Here is a 17,728-nt window from a genome sequence, read left to right on the forward strand (position 1 = left end):
CAGTACTTATCAGCTGGTATTTGCTCCACATGAAGTTCTCTTCTTTTTGAATTTCCTTTCCGGTCTGACCACAGTGCTCTCTACTGACACCTCTGTCCATGTCATGAACTGTCAAGAGCAGGATAGGTTTTTCTATGGGGATTTGCTTCTGCTCTGGACAGTACTTAAAATGGACATAGGTGTCAGCAGAGAGCACTGTGGTAAGACAGAAAGGAAATTAAAAAAGAAAAGAACTTCCTGTGGAGCAAATAGCAGCTGATAAGTAGTGGAAGGATTAAGATTGTTAAAGGGTACCTTTCATAAAAAAAACTTTTGATATATTATAGATTAATGTTTGCAGAATAACTTTCCAATTGCAGGTTATTAAAAATATGCTTCTTTCTATTAAATTTTCCACTTTGAAAAAATGACCACTAGAGGTCTCCCTACCAGTCCTTTTTATAGATTTCAGACTCATGCTGGAGTCCTAAATCTCAGACTGCAGCCGGGACACAGACAAACTCAGCTGGCAGCTCTGAATCTTCTCCTCTCTGTTTACAACTGCATGTGCAGAGAGAAGAAAGATCGGAGCTCAGATAGTAAAATGAATGAGGGCCTGCAGTAATACAGAGTCAGGAGTATGCCCTGCTGTGCTATGAGCACAGTGCTGGCTTGTGCTATGAGCAGTGCTGAGCTTGTCTGTGTCCCGGCTGCAGTCTTGAGATTTAGGACTCCAGCATGAGTCTGAAATCTATAAAAAGGACTGGTAGGGAGACCTCTAGTGGTCATTTTTTCAAAGTGGAAAATTAAATAGAAAGAAGCATATTTTTAATAACCTGCAATTGGAAACTTATTCTGCATACATTAATCTATAATATATCAAAAGTTTTTTTATGAAAAGTGCCCTTTATATAGAAGTAATTTACAAATCTGTTTAATTTTCTGGCACCAGTTGATTTAAAGAAATATGTTTTCCAGCAGAGTACCCCTTTAAAGTCAGCCCAATTTATATAGGAGCCCCCTGACTCCCGCTTGGATCCCACTAGTTAGTTATGTACAATAATAAAACCCCATTGCGCTAAAGCGCAATCCCGCTCCCCCTCCCTAATGATTCCATCCGCCATTACTTTGCCGTACACACTGGGCTCCCCAACCCTCGGCGCCCATCATATTGTCACCTCTAATTGTCCGGCTGCGTTACTGCTCCCCCTCAGACGTGTGTCATGAAGCCTCCATCCACTCTGTTACCTTTAGTCGGTGGCAATTAGCCGGCGCATTCTTTGCGTTGGGATTCCAGCTCCTAGCAATGTAATGAGAGGACCCGGTGAGACCACACTTATACCAGCGGGAGCCCGAATAACACCGCCCTCGCTTGTGTGCGCGCGTGCTGCTAATACCTGCAAATTTAAGGCAATCACTTAGCTCCTAATGTCATAGAAACAGCCATTCAGCGCCGGGTATTTAACATTAAAGATATGATTACGCGGAGTAGCGGTGCCGAGGAGGTTATTACGTACGTGCCGGCCGAGCGGGCTGTTAGAGCGTTTCGGTAATTTGCGGAGAGGCTCGTAATTCTACATGTGCCGCCTATAGTTATTTTATAGCTAGTGGGGGGTGCGCTGACTGTATGCACAACATAAAGGCTCTCTCCCCGGATCAGACACTAATTCATTACACACGTACGAATATGATCCGCGTGGGGTAATTGGCGCAGCGAGCGATTTATCATGGGCCTATCATGAGACATGACGCATAAGGTGGTAGTAATTCTTCATATGTGGCTCTAAGGCAGTGTTTTCTAAGCATTGTGCTTGAAAAACTACAACTCCCAGCATGCCCGGACAGCCTTTGGCTGTCCGGGCATGCTGGGAGTTGTAGTTTTGCAACAGCTTTTATTTTGGAGACGAGTTCGTCTTGATAGGTGGGGGCGGGAGTACTCCGAGGACTTCACTTATTTCTTACCCTGTGGATAGGGGAAAGGTTTCATATGACCGGAGTACCCCTTTAAGGGAAATCTGCCAGCTGTATTTTGCTTCAGACACTATCGGATAGCTGTTAGGGAGAAAAGCAATCTGTACCTCTCCAGGAGCTGATGGCAGCTGCTAAACTTAGAAAATAACCTTATTTCTCGGCTAAGTGTCAAGGAGGCGGAGCAAAGATGGGCTAGTGCCACAGCCTGGCATGCCTCCTCACTCACCCTCTACTTGATTAATATTATACCAAGCCCTGCACATCGGTCAAGGGTATGGTGTGAAGTGAGGCAGTCTGTGGCACTTGAGCATCTTTGCCCCGCCTCCTTGGCTGCTAAACTTATAAAAATCATCTTATTTCTCAGTCAAGAAGGCGGGACAATAATGCTCAAGCACCACAGCCTTGTACACCACTTTACTCGCTCCCATCTCCTGCAGCAACTGAGCATCTTTGCCCCGCCTCCTTGGCTGTTAAACTTATAAAATTACCTTATTTCTCAGCCAAGTGTCAAGGAGGCGGGGCAAATATGGTCTGGTGCCACATCCTGGTATGCCTCCTCACTCTCCCTTTCCTTGACTTATGTACTGAGCCCTGTACATCAGTCAAGGATATGCAGGGAGGTGAGGGTGTGTGAGGAGGCGTGCCAGGCTGTGGCACTTAAGCATCTTTGCCCCGCCTCTTTGGCTCCTAAACTTATAAAAATCATCTTATTTCTCAGCCAAGAAGGCGGGACAATAATGCTCAAGCACCACAGCCTTGTACACCACTTTACTCGCTCCCACCTCCTGCGGCAATTGAGCATCTTTGCCCCGCCTCCTTGGCTGTTAAACTTATAAAATCACCTTATTTCTCAGCTAAGTGCCAAGGAGGCAGGGCTAAGGTGTTCAAGTGCCACATCCTGGTACACCTCCTCATACTCCCTTTCTTTGACTGATATACTGAGCCCTACTGACAGGTTAAAGCTCCGGCCAGGAGGTCACAGAGAATTGGATGCAATTGTAACGAACCCTCACCGAGCAGATTTTCAGACTTTGGTTTTGCACATCTGTTCTTACATTTTTTTTTCCCCCATATTACTGCGCTACCATAGAGCAATACCAGGATGAAGTGACTCCTAAAGAGACGAGATGGTAAAGCGCTCGTCTCCTGCGCCCGGAGTGGGGGAGGGGCAGCACTTCAGCCTCCGCAGTATAAACCAAGTGATTGGGAAGGCAAAGTTAATTGGTTAATTGTGGATTAATTAAAGGGCTCTCCGGATTACAGCCGCTCAATGACGCTCGAGTACCAGAGCGCCGCTGTGCGAAGGGCGAACGTTAACCCTTCACTGTGATTAACCCTTCACTGTCCAGAGAACAGACAGGTATCCCAGAATACGTGGTTTCCCGATAGTCGTTACAATGTGTTTGTTTGTGCAGAATGTTTTACCCTCACGTTGACGTCTCTTCTGTTTTCCTCAGGGATCTCGCTGCAAGAAACTGCCTCGTCGGAGAAAACCACTTGGTGAAAGTCGCCGATTTCGGGCTCAGCCGCCTGATGACAGGTGACACGTACACTGCCCATGCCGGGGCCAAATTCCCAATCAAGTGGACCGCCCCCGAAAGCCTGGCGTATAACAAGTTCTCCATCAAATCGGATGTTTGGGGTGAGTGGATTGCTATGAATGAATAGAAGTGCATGCTTTCCCAACTAGTGTGCCTACAGCTGTTGCAAAACTACAGTTCCCAGCATGGCCAGACTACCTAGAGGAGCGCTTTCCAAATTGTCAACCTCCTAGCTATTTCAAAACTACAGCATGCCCGGACAGCCGGCATGCTGGGAGATGTAGTTTTGCAACAGCTGTAGGTCTACAGTTTGGAGACCACTAATCTAGGCTGTCCAGGCATGCTGGGAGTTGTAGTTTTGCAACAGCTGTAGGTCTACAGTTTTTAGACCACTAATCTAATCTGTTCAGGCATGCTGGGAGTTGTAGTTTTGTAACAGCTGGAGGTCTACAGTTTTGAGACCACTGATCCAGGCTGTCCAGGCATGCTCGGGGTTGTAGTTTTGCAACAGCTGGAGGTGTACAGTTTTGAGACCACTGCTCTAGAGGCGAGGGGGTGGCTCAGGGAGCATGAACTGGTAAATGAAAGGGTCCCAGTGATGGATCCAGTGGATAGATTATGTGTGTGGCAGCGATTGTTATCTGTTATCATCCTCTTCCTCCATCGATCACAACCTTATCATTATTATTTTATTCCGCAGCTTTTGGCGTCCTACTTTGGGAGATCGCCACCTACGGGATGTCCCCGTACCCCGGCATCGACCTGTCGCAGGTGTACGAGCTGCTAGAGAAGGATTATCGCATGGAGCGTCCTGAGGGCTGCCCGGAGAAGGTGTACGAACTTATGAGAGCCTGTAAGTGTCTGCAGCATGCGAAGGGTTACTAAACATGTGACTTCGGAGAAACTCATCATCTTACTGCAGGATAGGTTGGGAGGGTCTGATCAGTGAGGGTCCAACCGCGGTACCTCAATTCCGTTATCTTCATCAGTCTCATACAGCACATGCGACCATCATTATAGTGAACCAGGGGGCACGAGACCACCATTCTCCTGAGCAGTCGAGACCACCATTTTCCTGAGCAGTCGAGACCACCATTCTCCTGAGTAGTCGAGACCACCACTCTTCTGAGCAGTCGAGACCACCATTCTCCTGAGCAGTCGAGACCACCATTCTCCTGAGCAGTCGAGACCACCATTCTCCTGAGCAGTCGAGACCACCATTCTCCTGAGCAGTCGAGACCACCATTCTCCTGAGCAGTCGAGACCACCATTCTCCTGAGCAGTCGAGACCACCATTCTCCTGAGCAGTCGAGACCACTCTTCTCCTGAGCAGTCGAGACCACCGTTCTCCTGAGCAGTCGAGACCACCGTTCTCCTGAGCAGTCGAGACCACCGTTCTCCTGAGCAGTCGAGACCACCGTTCTCCTGAGCAGTCGAGACCACCGTTCTCCTGAGCAGTCGAGACCACCGTTCTCCTGAGCAGTCGAGACCACCGTTCTCCTGAGCAGTCGAGACCACCGTTCTCCTGAGCAGTCGAGACCACCGTTCTCCTGAGCAGTCGAGACCACTCTTCTCCTGAGCAGTCGAGACCACCCTTCTCCTGAGCAGTCGAGACCACCCTTCTCCTGAGCAGTCGAGACCACCCTTCTCCTGAGCAGTCGAGACCACCGTTCTCCTGAGCAGTCGAGACCACCGTTCTCCTGAGCAGTCGAGACCACCCTTCTCCTGAGCAGTCGAGACCACCGTTCTCCTGAGCAGTCGAGACCACTCTTCTCCTGAGCAGTCGAGACCACCCTTCTCCTGGGCAGTCGAGACCACCCTTCTCCTGGGCAGTCGAGACCACCGTTCTCCTGGGCAGTCGAGACCACCGTTCTCCTGAGCAGTCGAGACCACCCTTCTCCTGAGCAGTCGAGACCACCCTTCTCCTGAGCAGTCGAGACCACCCTTCTCCTGAGCAGTCGAGACCACCGTTCTCCTGAGCAGTCGAGACCACCGTTCTCCTGGGCAGTCGAGACCACCGTTCTCCTGAGCAGTCACACTCCAGGTTTTCTTTGCCCATATCATGCACACCCTCCATCACTAGTCATACAGCGCCATCTGTTTTATTCCAGCACAGCTGCAGCCATGTGTTTTATTACTGTTACTGGGTCATGTGATCACCAGCCTGACCTACAGAAAATCAGTGACATCATCTATCAGATGCCTCCTGGCAGACCCCTCCTCCTCAGCTCTATCCGTATATTGCTGCTATCTCTATAGGCTCAGAATATATAGTAGTTATACTCGTCCGCTGCAGCTCTCTCTGTATACTGCTGCTGCTATCTTTATGGGATCAGTATATATATGTGTATATATATATATATATATATATATATATATATATCACTGTGGAAACTCCAGCACAGGACTGCTCAGGTGTGGTGCAGTGTAACCCTCAGTGTGCCACACTGGATCCACATAAATCTTCCTCCACAAGGAAACGGCACCCAACACAAGGTCCAGGTAAAGTGCAAGCTACAGGGTCTTTATTGCATCAAGAGAGACAATGCGACGTTTCGGCTAACAAGCCTTTTTCAAGCATAACAAACATGTACAAACATCCATTTTGAATAGGTAACAAAATGACATGATTGGTGGAAACACGTGTATATATATATATCCCCTCCAGCTCTATCTGTATACTGCTGCTATCACTGTGGGATCAGGATATATAGTAGTTATACACCTCCCCTCCAGCTCTATCTGTATACTGCTGCTATCTCTATAGGATCAGGATATATAGTGGTTATACCCCTCCTCTCCAGCTCTATCTGTATACTGCTGCTATCTCTATAGGATCAGGATATATAGTAGTTATACCCCTCCTCTCCAGCTCTATCTGTATACTGCTGCTATCTCTATAGGATCAGGATATATAGTAGTTATACACCTCCTCTCCAGCTCTATCTGTATACTGCTTCTATCACTGTGGGATCAGGATATATAGTAGTTATACACCTCCCCTCCAGCTCTATCTGTATACTGCTGCTATCACTAAGGGATCAGGATATATAGTAGTTATACCCCTTCCCTCCAGCTCTATCTGTATACTGCTGCTATCTCTATGGTTCTTACATAGCTTTAATGAAGGGGGTTTCCCACTCGAGCAGAAGGCTTATGCTTCTGAGCTGGTTGGGGGACGTTGATATAAATTAATTATTCTTTATCCTTCTGAGGTGTAGACAGAGATTTGCATCAGATGTGAATATCGTTTCTTGTTAATTTTCCTGCGTCCTGTAATTCGGCACCAGTGTCCGGCCGCAGCCGCTTTCATATGATTTCTTCCTTTTTTCTCTCAGGCTGGCAGTGGAATCCTCTTGACCGACCGTCCTTTGCCGAGATCCATCAAGCCTTTGAGACGATGTTCCAGGAGTCGAGTATATCGGACGGTAAGGAACGGCGCATTGTGCGCTCCTCACCGCCATTATGGAAGGCTGCCAGATAATGAGTCCTGAAGACGGGATATTCTCAGATGCGTCTCCATCTCGGTGTTTATAGAAGCTGCTACAATAGATGTGGAGCGTAGATTACTGGGGGAGCGTTACTTGAGCGGTGTGGGATCTCTGATGTCCGCCATAAATCTCCGCACTCCCATTTGCTGTCGCTTCTCTTATATCTTCTCTCCTCTTGTCCATTTACTATGAAGATACTTTGCAAACTAGATGAGGAAATTGATTGTGCTGGTAAGTGATGAGATCGTCTGCTGCATTACTGCTACGGTAAATCCCTGTAGAGGTACCTTCACGCCTTCCGCCCCAGATTCTGATGCCCATTGACTTAAAGGGGTACTCCAGTGGAAAACATTTTTTTATTTTATTTTTTTTTTTAAAGGAGTAGTCCAGTGCTGAAAAACGTATCCCCTATCCTAAGGATAGGGGATAAGTTTCAGATCGCGGGGGTCCGACCACTGAGGCCCCCTGCGATCTCCAGTACGGGGCCCCGGCAGCCCGCGGGAAGGGGACAATGTTGACCACCGCAAGAAGCGACGGCTGACACCCCCCCTCAATACAACTCTATGGCCGAGCCGGAGCGCTGCCTTCAGCAATCTCCAACTCTGCCATGGCGATGTATTAAGGGGTCGTGTCGGCCGCCGCTTCGTGCGGTGGTCGACACCAACTATCTGGCCAGCGAGCCGGGGCCCCGTACAGAGGGATCGCAGTCTGAATAGGGGATATGCCTTTCAGCACTGGACTACTCCTTTAAATCAGCTGGTGCCAGAAAGTTAAACAGATTTGTAAATTACTTCTATTAAAAAAATCTTTACCCTTCCAGCACTTTTTGGCAGCTGTATGCTACAAAGGAAATTCTTTTCTTTTTGAATTTCTTTTTTGTCTTGTCCACAGTGCTCTCTGCTGACACCTGATGCCCGTATCAGGAACTGTCCAGAGCAGGAGAAAATTTCCATAGCAAACCTATGTTGTTGTGGACAATTCCTGACACGGACAGAGGTGTCACCAGAGAGCACTGTGGACAAGACAAAAAAAAAAAAAAATTTCAAAAAGAAAAGAATTTCCTCTGTAGCATACAGCTGCTAATAAGTAGTGGAAGGGTATACATTTTTTAATAGAAGTAATTTACAAATCTGTTTAACTTTCTGCCACCAGTTCATTAAAAATAAAGTTTTCCACCAGAGTACCCCTTTAAAATATGCTACTAAACCCGCTGCCAACCTGTAAGTTCTGCACTCCATGGGTCGGATGCAGAGTGCCCAGCCCCTGGCGTGTAAGGAGATTTACCTTTGCTGGCCGTAGAGTAAACAGCAGTGCATAACTGTGTAAGATACGGCATCCAATGATCAGTCCGAGCCCGAGGCTTGTTTAGTCTATAGATTTTGTGGAAGCCCCATGCAACTTTATGGGACTTTGACAAATTCGTAATTTTGCGCTAGACTAGTCCATCACTGTACATCCTTCACTAGATGTATGCTCTAATGCAGTGTTTCCCAAACAGGATGCCTCCAGCTGTTGCAAAACTACAACTCCCAGCATGCCCAGACAGCCGTTGGCTGTCTGGGCATGCTGGGAATTGTAGTTTTGCAACAGCTGGAAACACCCTGGTTGGGAAACACTGCTCTAATGAACTGAGTCCCTGCTTTAAATGGAGTTTTCCCGCTTAAAGGGGTACTCCACTGGAAACCATTTTTTTTTTGTTTTTTTTTAAATCAACTGGTGCCAAAAAGTAAAACAGATTTGTAAATGAATAGTTGGTGCGTCTTATATGCCGAATACCTGCGGCCATCAACGGCCGGGACCCGCGGCTAATACAGGACATCACCGATCGCGGTGATGCCCTGTATAAACCCTTCAGACGCAGCGATCAAAGCTGACCGCCGCGTCTGAAGCGAAAATAACACTAAGCCGGCTGTTCAGTCGGGCTGTTTGGGACCGCCGCGGTGAAATTGTGGCGTCCCGAACAGCTTACAGGACACTGGGAGGGACCTTACCTGCGTCCTCGGTGTCTTCTCCGTGCCGGGATCCCCTGCATGGCCGGCGCTCTCGTTCGACGTCATCACGTCGTCGCGCATGCTGTCCCGTCATCCAATAGGAGCGGCGTGCGTTGCGACGTGATGACGGAGAGCGTGGATCCCGGGGAAGAAGACGTCCGGAGCGTCGGGGACACCCCGGGGACGCGGTGACAGCGATGGAGCGACATCCAAGGCAGCGGTGACGGGTCCGGAGCGGTGGGGACACACGAGTATTACCTCCTATACCAGTGGTCTTCAACTTGCGGACCGCCAGATGTTGCAAAACTACAACTCCCAGCATGCCCAGACAGCCGTTGGCTGTCCGGGCATGCTGGGAGTTGTAGTTTTGCAACATCTGGAGGTCCGCAGGTTGAAGATCACTGTTGGGTTCAGGATCTTTTTTTTTTCTCTAGATTTTGGACCTTTAAAATAGGGTGCATCTCATATGCCGGTGCGTCCTATAGGGCGAAAAATATGGTAAATGTAGAGAAAAAGGCAAAATATAGGCAAACCTTAGTAAATACCATAGAAAATAAATTGTAGGGAATTAAAGGGGTATTCCAGGCAAAACCTTTATTTATATATATATATATATATCAACTGGCTCCGGAAAGTTAAACAGATTTGTAAATTACTTCTATTAAAAAATCTTAATCCTTCCAATAGTTATTAGCTTCTGAAGTTTTCTATCTAACTGCTCAATGATGATGTCACGTCCTGGGAGCTGTGCATGATGGGAGAATATCCCCATAGGAACTGCACAGCTCCCGGGACGTGAGTCATCAGAGAGCAGTTAGACAGAAAACAGCAACTCAACTTCAGAAGCTAATAACTATTGGAAGGATTAAGATTTTTTAATAGAAGTAATTTACAAATCTGTTTAACTTTCCGGAGCCAGTTGATATATAAAAAAAAAGTTTTGGCCTGGAGTACCCCTTTAAAACCCACAAAGAAATCTACACAACAGTCTTAGTAAATCAGGGCCAATGGCCATAAGTTATCAAACTATGTGAGAGAAAATCTGGAGAGATTTTCCAACAACAACCAATCACAGCTCAGCTTTCACTTTACCACCGGCCATTAGCTGAGCTGTGATTGGTTGTTGTGGGAAAATCTCTCCAGTTTTACTTTTACGCAGTTTGATAAATCACGGCCAATACGTCTCACTTAGCGCGGATTCCCGGTATCTATTTTTTTTATGATGATTTTTTATTTTTTTATTTCTTCTCCTCCTGCATCCACTTTGCTCGCACTCATAATTGGGCGTACCAGGGCCTGAGTATAGGATAAAAGGCGGCTTTTCAGCATCGTCTTTTGTGGAGCCCGGAGAGGTGCGCCCACTTTCATCTGTATTTTTTTTTTTTTGCTCATAAATGTCGTTTTTGTGGTGTAATTGTTGAATGATTGCGGTGCGGATAAATGGCGACGTTTGTTACCAGCTGCAGGAAAGGCATAAAACCCCGAGTATCCACAACAGGCGTCGCACGCGAGGCTTTAATCCTGCACAAATGTATTTGACTAATGGCAGCACTTACATTATACCGGGGGACAGTCATCTGCCTGCTACTGTGGTCTACAAAACGGATCTACATCCTTAAAGGGCCAGCTCATAAGGGACGCGCCATTATTTATGACTGGGGGGGGGGGGGGGGGGACCAACGTATAGGACACCTGACGATCCTGAGAAAGGAGGGACTGCAGCACTGATTCGAGTGCTTGCATTTCTCTGTACAGCCATATGGCTGGGGGGCGCTGCTGTGCAGGGAAAAGCCTCTTTTCCAGGATCGGTGGAAATCCCAGAGGTCAGATCCCAGCTATTGGCCTGTCAGTATTATGCCATCACCTTACAAGATGGTAATACCTCTTGGTACAGTGTCCTAAGACCCAATAGACTGCAACCATTATTACAGAATGCCCTTTAGATTTACTACTTCCTCAAACTGTAGGCATCTATATAGCCCTGTTCATCCTTTTCTTCCTGGTGCATCAATAGGATGCTAGAACTAGAGTGAAGACTGACACACAAGGGGGATGCAGGCCATACAGGGAGTTGTAGTTTTGCAACAGCTGGAGGCACCCTGGTTGGAAAACATTGCATTTGGGTCATTGTAATCCTAATATATTGCAAAACTACAACTCTCAGGATGCCTGGACAGCCTTTGGCTGTATAGGCATGCATGCTGGGAGTTGTAGTATCGCAACAGCTGGAGGCACCCTGGTTGGGAAACACTGTTAGACCTGAGGCTGTCCGGGCATGCTAGGAGTTGTAGTATTGCAACAGCTGGAGGCACTCTGGTTGGGAAACATTGCATTAGGGTCATTGTTATCCTAATATATTGCAAAACTACAACTCTTAGCATACCCGGACAGCTTTTCGGGTATGCTTGGAGTTGTAGTATTGCAACAGCTGGAGGCGCCCTGGTTGGGAAACACTAAGGCTATCTGGACATGTTGGGAGTTGAGGTATTGCAACAGCTGGAGACTCCTTGTATGGGAAACTTGGCATTAGGGTCATTGTGGTCCTAATATATAGCAAAACTACAACTTCGGACATGCTGGGAGTTGTAGTGTTGCAACAGCTGGAGGCTCCCTTTTTGGGAAACCCTGTATTAGGGTCATTGTGATTCTTATATATTGCAAAACTACAACTCTCAGGATGCCTGGACAGCCTTTGGCTATATAAGCATGCTGGAAGTTGTAGTATTGAGACAGCTGGAGGCCCCCTGGTTGGGAAACACTGTTAGACCTGAGGCTCTGAGGCTGTCTGGGCAGGCTGGGAGTTGTAGTATTGCAACAGCTGGAGACATCCCTGGTTGGGAAACATTGCATTAGGGTCATGGTTATCCTAATATATTGCAAAACTACAACTCTCAGCATTCCCGGACAGCCTTTGGCTGTATAGGCATGCTGGAAGTTGTAGTATTGCAACAGCTGGAGGCACACAGTTTGGGAAACCCTGACCTAAAGAAAGGAAGAGCCCTGCAGCCAGTGAGAACTCCGAATACGTCCGCACTGATACACGTGACAAGCCCGTCAGTCATGCAATGATTATTTTCTGTTCTTTATTACAGAGGTGGAGAAAGAACTTGGTAAGAAAGGCTTGAAGGTGAACGTCAGCTGCCTCCTGCAGGCCCCCGAGCTCCCGACCAAGACCAGGACCACCAGACGGGTGACCGAGAACAAGGACGATAACACTGATACCTCACACAGCAGGGGCACCGCCGATCAAGGTAAAGCACTAATGCAGTCTTCCCTAAACTATGGCTCCCATGGGAGTTGTAGTTTTGCAACAGCAGGTTGGGTAAGGCAGCATTCACACCATGTTTTAGTAATACGAAGACCGGATCCGGTTTGGGGGGAGTGAAAACCGGGCGCTCCCGTATCCCAGCCGGACCCGGACCCCTTCTCATTCATTTGAATGAGCCGACAGGAGTCAAACAGTAAATCCGGTCGGCTCATTTTTGACACATATCCGGTTTTCTGACCGGACTGAAGACCGCAGCATTCCACGGTTTTAAGTCCGGTCAGAAAACTGAATAGGGGTCACAAATGAGCCGACCGGAGTCACTGTTTGACACCAGTCGGTTCATTCAAATGAATGAGAAGGGGTCCGGGTCCTCGTATAGCTAAAATGTGGTGTCTAAAAGGATAAAAAAACAAGCCCTAAGTATCTACCTCAATGTTTCCTAAACCAGGGTGCCCCCAGCTGTTACAAAACTACAACTCCCAGCATGCCTGGACAGCCAACGGCTGTCCGGACATGCTGGGAATTGTAGTTTTGCAACAGCTGGGGGCACCCTGGTTTGGAAAGCATTGATTTATGGATATGCAGGTATTGTCTTCACCTCCTATTACTCATCCTATGCAGCTTCTCCTGCATTAAAGGGGCAGTCCGGCGAAAAAAAAGTGTCTGATCGCAGGGGGGTCTGTCCGATAGGACCCCTCATGATCTCCTGCCCGGCACCCTGGCTCTTCCCGCTGCAGCACTCGAGTCTCTCCTTCACTCCCATAGATAGGAGTGGAGCGTGTGCCGTCTGTAACACGCACTCTTCTCCTAGAGCCGGGGTGCCTGGCAGGAGATCACGAGGGGTCCCATTGGTCGGACCCCCACAATTGGGCACTTATCCCTTATACTGTGGATAGGGGCAACATTTATTTATTTTTTTGCCGGACTACCCCTTTAGATTTTTGTAGATAGGAAATGCGTTCCATTCATCTGAACGACGTTGTTTAAGCAACATGAACCTAGCGTTATGGAAAGTCTCCATTCAGATTAAGCTTAGCAAAGGGTGTGTGGCTAAAACCCGTCATCTGGTCTGTGGTATCTTATCTGAGTGCAGCATAACCCAGCGAGAGACCCTGAGCGCGGCGGCGGAGCTCTAGTACTTATTTCTTGCAGCATTTCATAAAACGAGTGTTTATCTCCTGCAGAGCGAGCGCACTGCCGCTAACCCCCCCTTACCTTCCCGCCATTGATTGACAGCTTCCATCCAAAGCACATTATAGGTAGTGATTCTGAGGACGAGGTGGTGGTGGTGGTGGGGGAGAGGGGGGGGGGATGGTTGCGACCATTCATGAATATCCAGGACTACAGATCCCGCACATCGCCGGCAGGAAAAGTGCGCTCTGCAAAAGATAAACCCTGATTTTATGAAAACTACTGCAAGAATAAAAGTAATGCAGCGCCGTGATCAGGGCCTCTGACTAGTGTCGTCAGTCCGCCCCCACATAGTGACGGGTTCCCATAAGCAGGGGGCCCATAGAGAGAGCGTGCCTCTATGATAATGCTGCACACCAGGACCTGGTGTTTGTGTTTTGTTTTTTTTACGGGAGAAAAGACAACGCATGCAGTATTTTTTCTCCCGTCAAAAAAACGGAAGAAAAAATGGATACAGTAAACTTAACATTGAAGTCTATGGAAAACGGATGAGCCTTTAATGTCATCCGTTTTTTTCAATCAGTTTTTTGATCCGTTTTTACTTCTGAGCATGCTCAGAACAAAAAAAAAAAAGTTGTAAATTTTTGGACATTTATTAACTGAATAATAATGGATCTATACGGATCCAAACGGTTTGCATCCATTATTGTCCGTTTTTATTTGTGGATGGGAGAAGAACGGGACGGGTCTAGACAGCCGTGTGAATGCAGCCTTAATGTAACTTCGCCTTAACACAGTGTTTTCCAACCAGGGTGCCTCCAGCTGTTGCAAAACTACAACTCCCAGTATGCCCGGACAGCCATAGGCTGTCCGGGCATGCTGGGAGTTGTAGTTTTGCAACTTGAGGCACCCTGGTTGGAAAACACTGCCGTAACATATGACCTGAGACACCATATCGCACACCAAGAAGTTCAAATACATCCACCAGAGAGATTGTGGCCTCCACTTGGTAAAGATGACCTTTAGGACCAGGTTAAATAATGGCCGACCTCTTCCACCTCTTCAGCACTGAGATTCCAACTTCGGAGGGTGGTCAGGGTGTCTGGATAGGGCTGTCGGAACTTTACCACCGCCTGTGAGTTTCCAGAATAGATGTGAAGGTTTGCACCAGGGCACAGAATCCAAGATGGCACCCGCTCCTATAGGGAAGTGGCTACAAGCTCTGACCTCGCGGGGCCACATAAAATAACATGTGAACTGTAAACATAACTCTGCTTGGCATAGTGTGCCCCATCTCAGACTGTAGTAGTCAAATATTCCAAAAATCAACTTATGAGGAAATCTCACCATATAGCAGATGGACCCATGTTTGTTTTGGATAAAACTCATTTTATTTTTTAATTTCTGCCTCTTTTAGTGATCGTGTCCTGTTTCTCTTCCAGATGTTCTTGATCTGGAGCCGGCCGCGGTGTCTCCTCTCCTTCCTCGCAAGGAAAGGGTCTCAGCAGCTGATGGCGGACCGGAGGATGAACGTTTGTTACCCAATAGTAAAAAATCCAATCTCTTCAGCACGTTGATCAAGAGGAAGAAGAAAACTGCCCCGACCCCCCCAAAACGCAGCAGCTCCTTTCGTGAAATGGAACCAAGGTCCATGGAGGGAGAAGGCAAAGATGCCAGTAATGGTGGCGACATAGATTCCATGAAATTCCCAAGCAATGGGGCCACCATGACCAATGGCTTCATGCAGGGGGGGGCTCTCTTTCTAACCCCACACTGGAAAAAGTCCATTGTAGGACGGCAGCCACCGCCAGGGGAGGAGGACGGGAGCACCAGCACCACCAGCAAACGTTTCCAGCGGTCGTCGTCTGCCTCCTGCATGCCGCACGGGTCCAAAGATATGGAGTGGAGGTCAGTCACTCTGCCCAGGGAAATGCCCTCCACCAGGCACATGTTGGACATGTCTAGCTCTGGAGGCGTCCAAAAAAACGAAAGACCAGCTCTGCCTCGTAAAAAAGGGAACGAGGTCAAACCGGACTTGTCTTGTTCTAGGGGGGCCGTCACGCCACCTCCACGCCTACCCAAAAAAACAGAGGAGCCTGCGGACGAGGTGTTTAAAGATACCGATCAGAGTCCAGGCTCCAGTCCTCCCAGCATGACACCAAAATTACCACGTAGGAAACCTGGCGCCCCTACGTCCTCCTCACCCTTACAGAAAGAGGAGAGCGGGAACATAAGAACTGCTGCAGAGTCTGTTCCCTCCACCAAGCAAAGCCCAGGTGTCGGGAAAACCGAAACAGATCTCCGTCTCCGGAGACTCAAAGCGACAGAATCGGCCGCCAAGGACAAATTGAAGGCATTGAAGGTCAAACCGAGCCCACCTCTACCACTGTCCGCACAGACCTCTTTGTCTTCCACCAGCACTGCGGGGAAACCTACAAAACTTTCCACCCAAAGCCTTAGCCACGACACCAGCACAAATGAGCCAAAGCACAAGGCCGCAACCCAGAGCGAAGACCACTCAAGAGCGAGCCCATCTGTGACGGAGAGCGCCAAGAAGTCCACGCCGCTGTCCACCGCCAAACCCCTGTCCACAGAGAAGCGGGCCGGAGCTCAGACGGGTAGTGATCAACCTCAGCCACCCACCTCCTCCTCCTCCACAGCGTTCATTCCTCTCATCTCCACCAGAGTTTCCTTGCGCAAAACCCGCCACCCTCCTGAGAAGCTGCTGAGCGGAGCGGTCACCAAGGAGACATTGCTGGAAAGCACCGAATGCCTACGAGCCGCCATCAGCCGAAACTCTGAACAAATGGCCAGCCATAGCACCGTGCTGGAGGCCGCCAAGAACCTCCACGCCTTCTGCACCTGTTATGTGGACTCCATACAACAGATGAGGAATAAGTTTGCCTTCAGAGAAGCCATGAGCAAGTTGGAGAACAGCCTTCGGGATCTTCAGATATGCCCCGCCGCCGTTTCCACGGGCGGAGGACCCGCCACAACTCAGGACTTTAGCAAGCTGCTCTCATCGGTCAAAGAATTAAGCGATGTGGTTCAGAGGTAGCATCTCAGACTCAGGGTTATAGAGTGGAGGACATCAGGGGCGCTTCGGACCCCTCATGGTTTAGCACCCCCCGTGGTCTTGATACTCAAGCTATGCATTGGTGGCCTACAGGGCCCGCACCATGCCACCTGGCCCCCAGAGGTGGTTGCACATTCACCCTCCCGCCTTTTCCCCTTTTCTCACCCTTTACGTAGAGACTTCGGTTCTACACGACACGGACCTCAAAGGTCTACAGGTTCCTTTCACCCCCTAAACTGGCAGAATGAACACTTTACGGCGGCGCTCTGCCCTTGTCTAACACTGCTACATCCCACTGCTGCAACAACACCAGGTATCGAGGAGCGAGAATGACCCCCCCCCCCCCCCAGAGCCAAGGAGCCAAAACATTCCGAAATACAGACCCTTAGCACATAAGCGGCTACGTTGTAGCATTCCGTTAACGTCTCCCTGCCCCCGAGTATGACCAGACCGCTGCTCCTGGCTTTGAGGGGGAGGTCATAACACAATGGCGTACAATAGCGGCGGACGAGCCGTCTGTAGGGGGCGCCGAGCCTTCAAGAAAGGCAAAAGACTTCACAGTTTTAAGTGCAATTTTTCCCTTTTTTCACCTTTTTGTATTATTCTTTTAAAACCAAAAACAGATGGACTGCATGAAGGCGGTGGCGAGGCTTTACCTCCTACCACGCCACCCTATGTTCACCTTAGGCACATACCTATAAGAGGTCAGTGATGATCAGGTAGGGGGAGGGGAGCCCAGAGTACGTGCAATGGAAGCCCCCTGCGCCTGACATGTGCCCCCACAAGAGACTGAACCAGCAGTGCCTCCCGTAACACTATCATGTATTATACGGTCCTCCTCACGCCAGCTGCGCGTCTCACCCTCCTCCCCTTTTTTTTTTAGACGTTTACAGTCCTTTCGATATTTCTGTATAAATTTTACAGTTCTGTCTTTTTTGTTTTTATGTTTTCGTTTTTCTCCTTTAAAAGGATTTACGATATATATATATATATATATATATATATAATATAAATGTACAAATTTAATGTGCACACGTAGATGCCTTCCTTGTTAAAAGGTTCCCCTCTGGCGCTGAAACGGTTAAGGTGGTGCCTGTAATAATGGCGGCTGAGCTTTGGTAGCGGCACTGTGTGGAGGGACATTGAGCCACCGCCGTGACGCCTCCGAGGACAGACGCCATTTATTCTTAATTTTAATCGCCTTTTCAGCGTCAGGGGTCGTGTTGCCCCCGCGCTGGTCACTCACTAGACCAGTGTTTCCCAACCAGGGTGCCTCCAGC

General features: G+C 48.6%; 1 protein-coding gene across 2 annotated transcripts in view; it reads left to right on the forward strand.

The window, feature by feature from the left end:
- Positions 1-17,728, forward strand: part of ABL1 (ABL proto-oncogene 1, non-receptor tyrosine kinase) — a 132,479-nt gene extending 114,751 nt beyond the window's left edge. For both annotated transcript variants that reach the window (XM_056538287.1, XM_056538288.1), the window contains exons 7-11: positions 3,408-3,592; positions 4,192-4,344; positions 6,830-6,919; positions 12,066-12,224; positions 14,815-17,728. In XM_056538287.1, the coding sequence (XP_056394262.1) occupies positions 3,408-3,592; positions 4,192-4,344; positions 6,830-6,919; positions 12,066-12,224; positions 14,815-16,430 (2,203 nt within the window). In that variant the 3' untranslated portion in view covers positions 16,431-17,728. The remainder of the gene's footprint in view (positions 1-3,407; positions 3,593-4,191; positions 4,345-6,829; positions 6,920-12,065; positions 12,225-14,814) is intronic.

The sequence above is a fragment of the Hyla sarda genome, chromosome 9 (assembly GCF_029499605.1).
Source record: "Hyla sarda isolate aHylSar1 chromosome 9, aHylSar1.hap1, whole genome shotgun sequence".
Lineage (NCBI taxonomy): Eukaryota > Metazoa > Chordata > Amphibia > Anura > Hylidae > Hyla > Hyla sarda.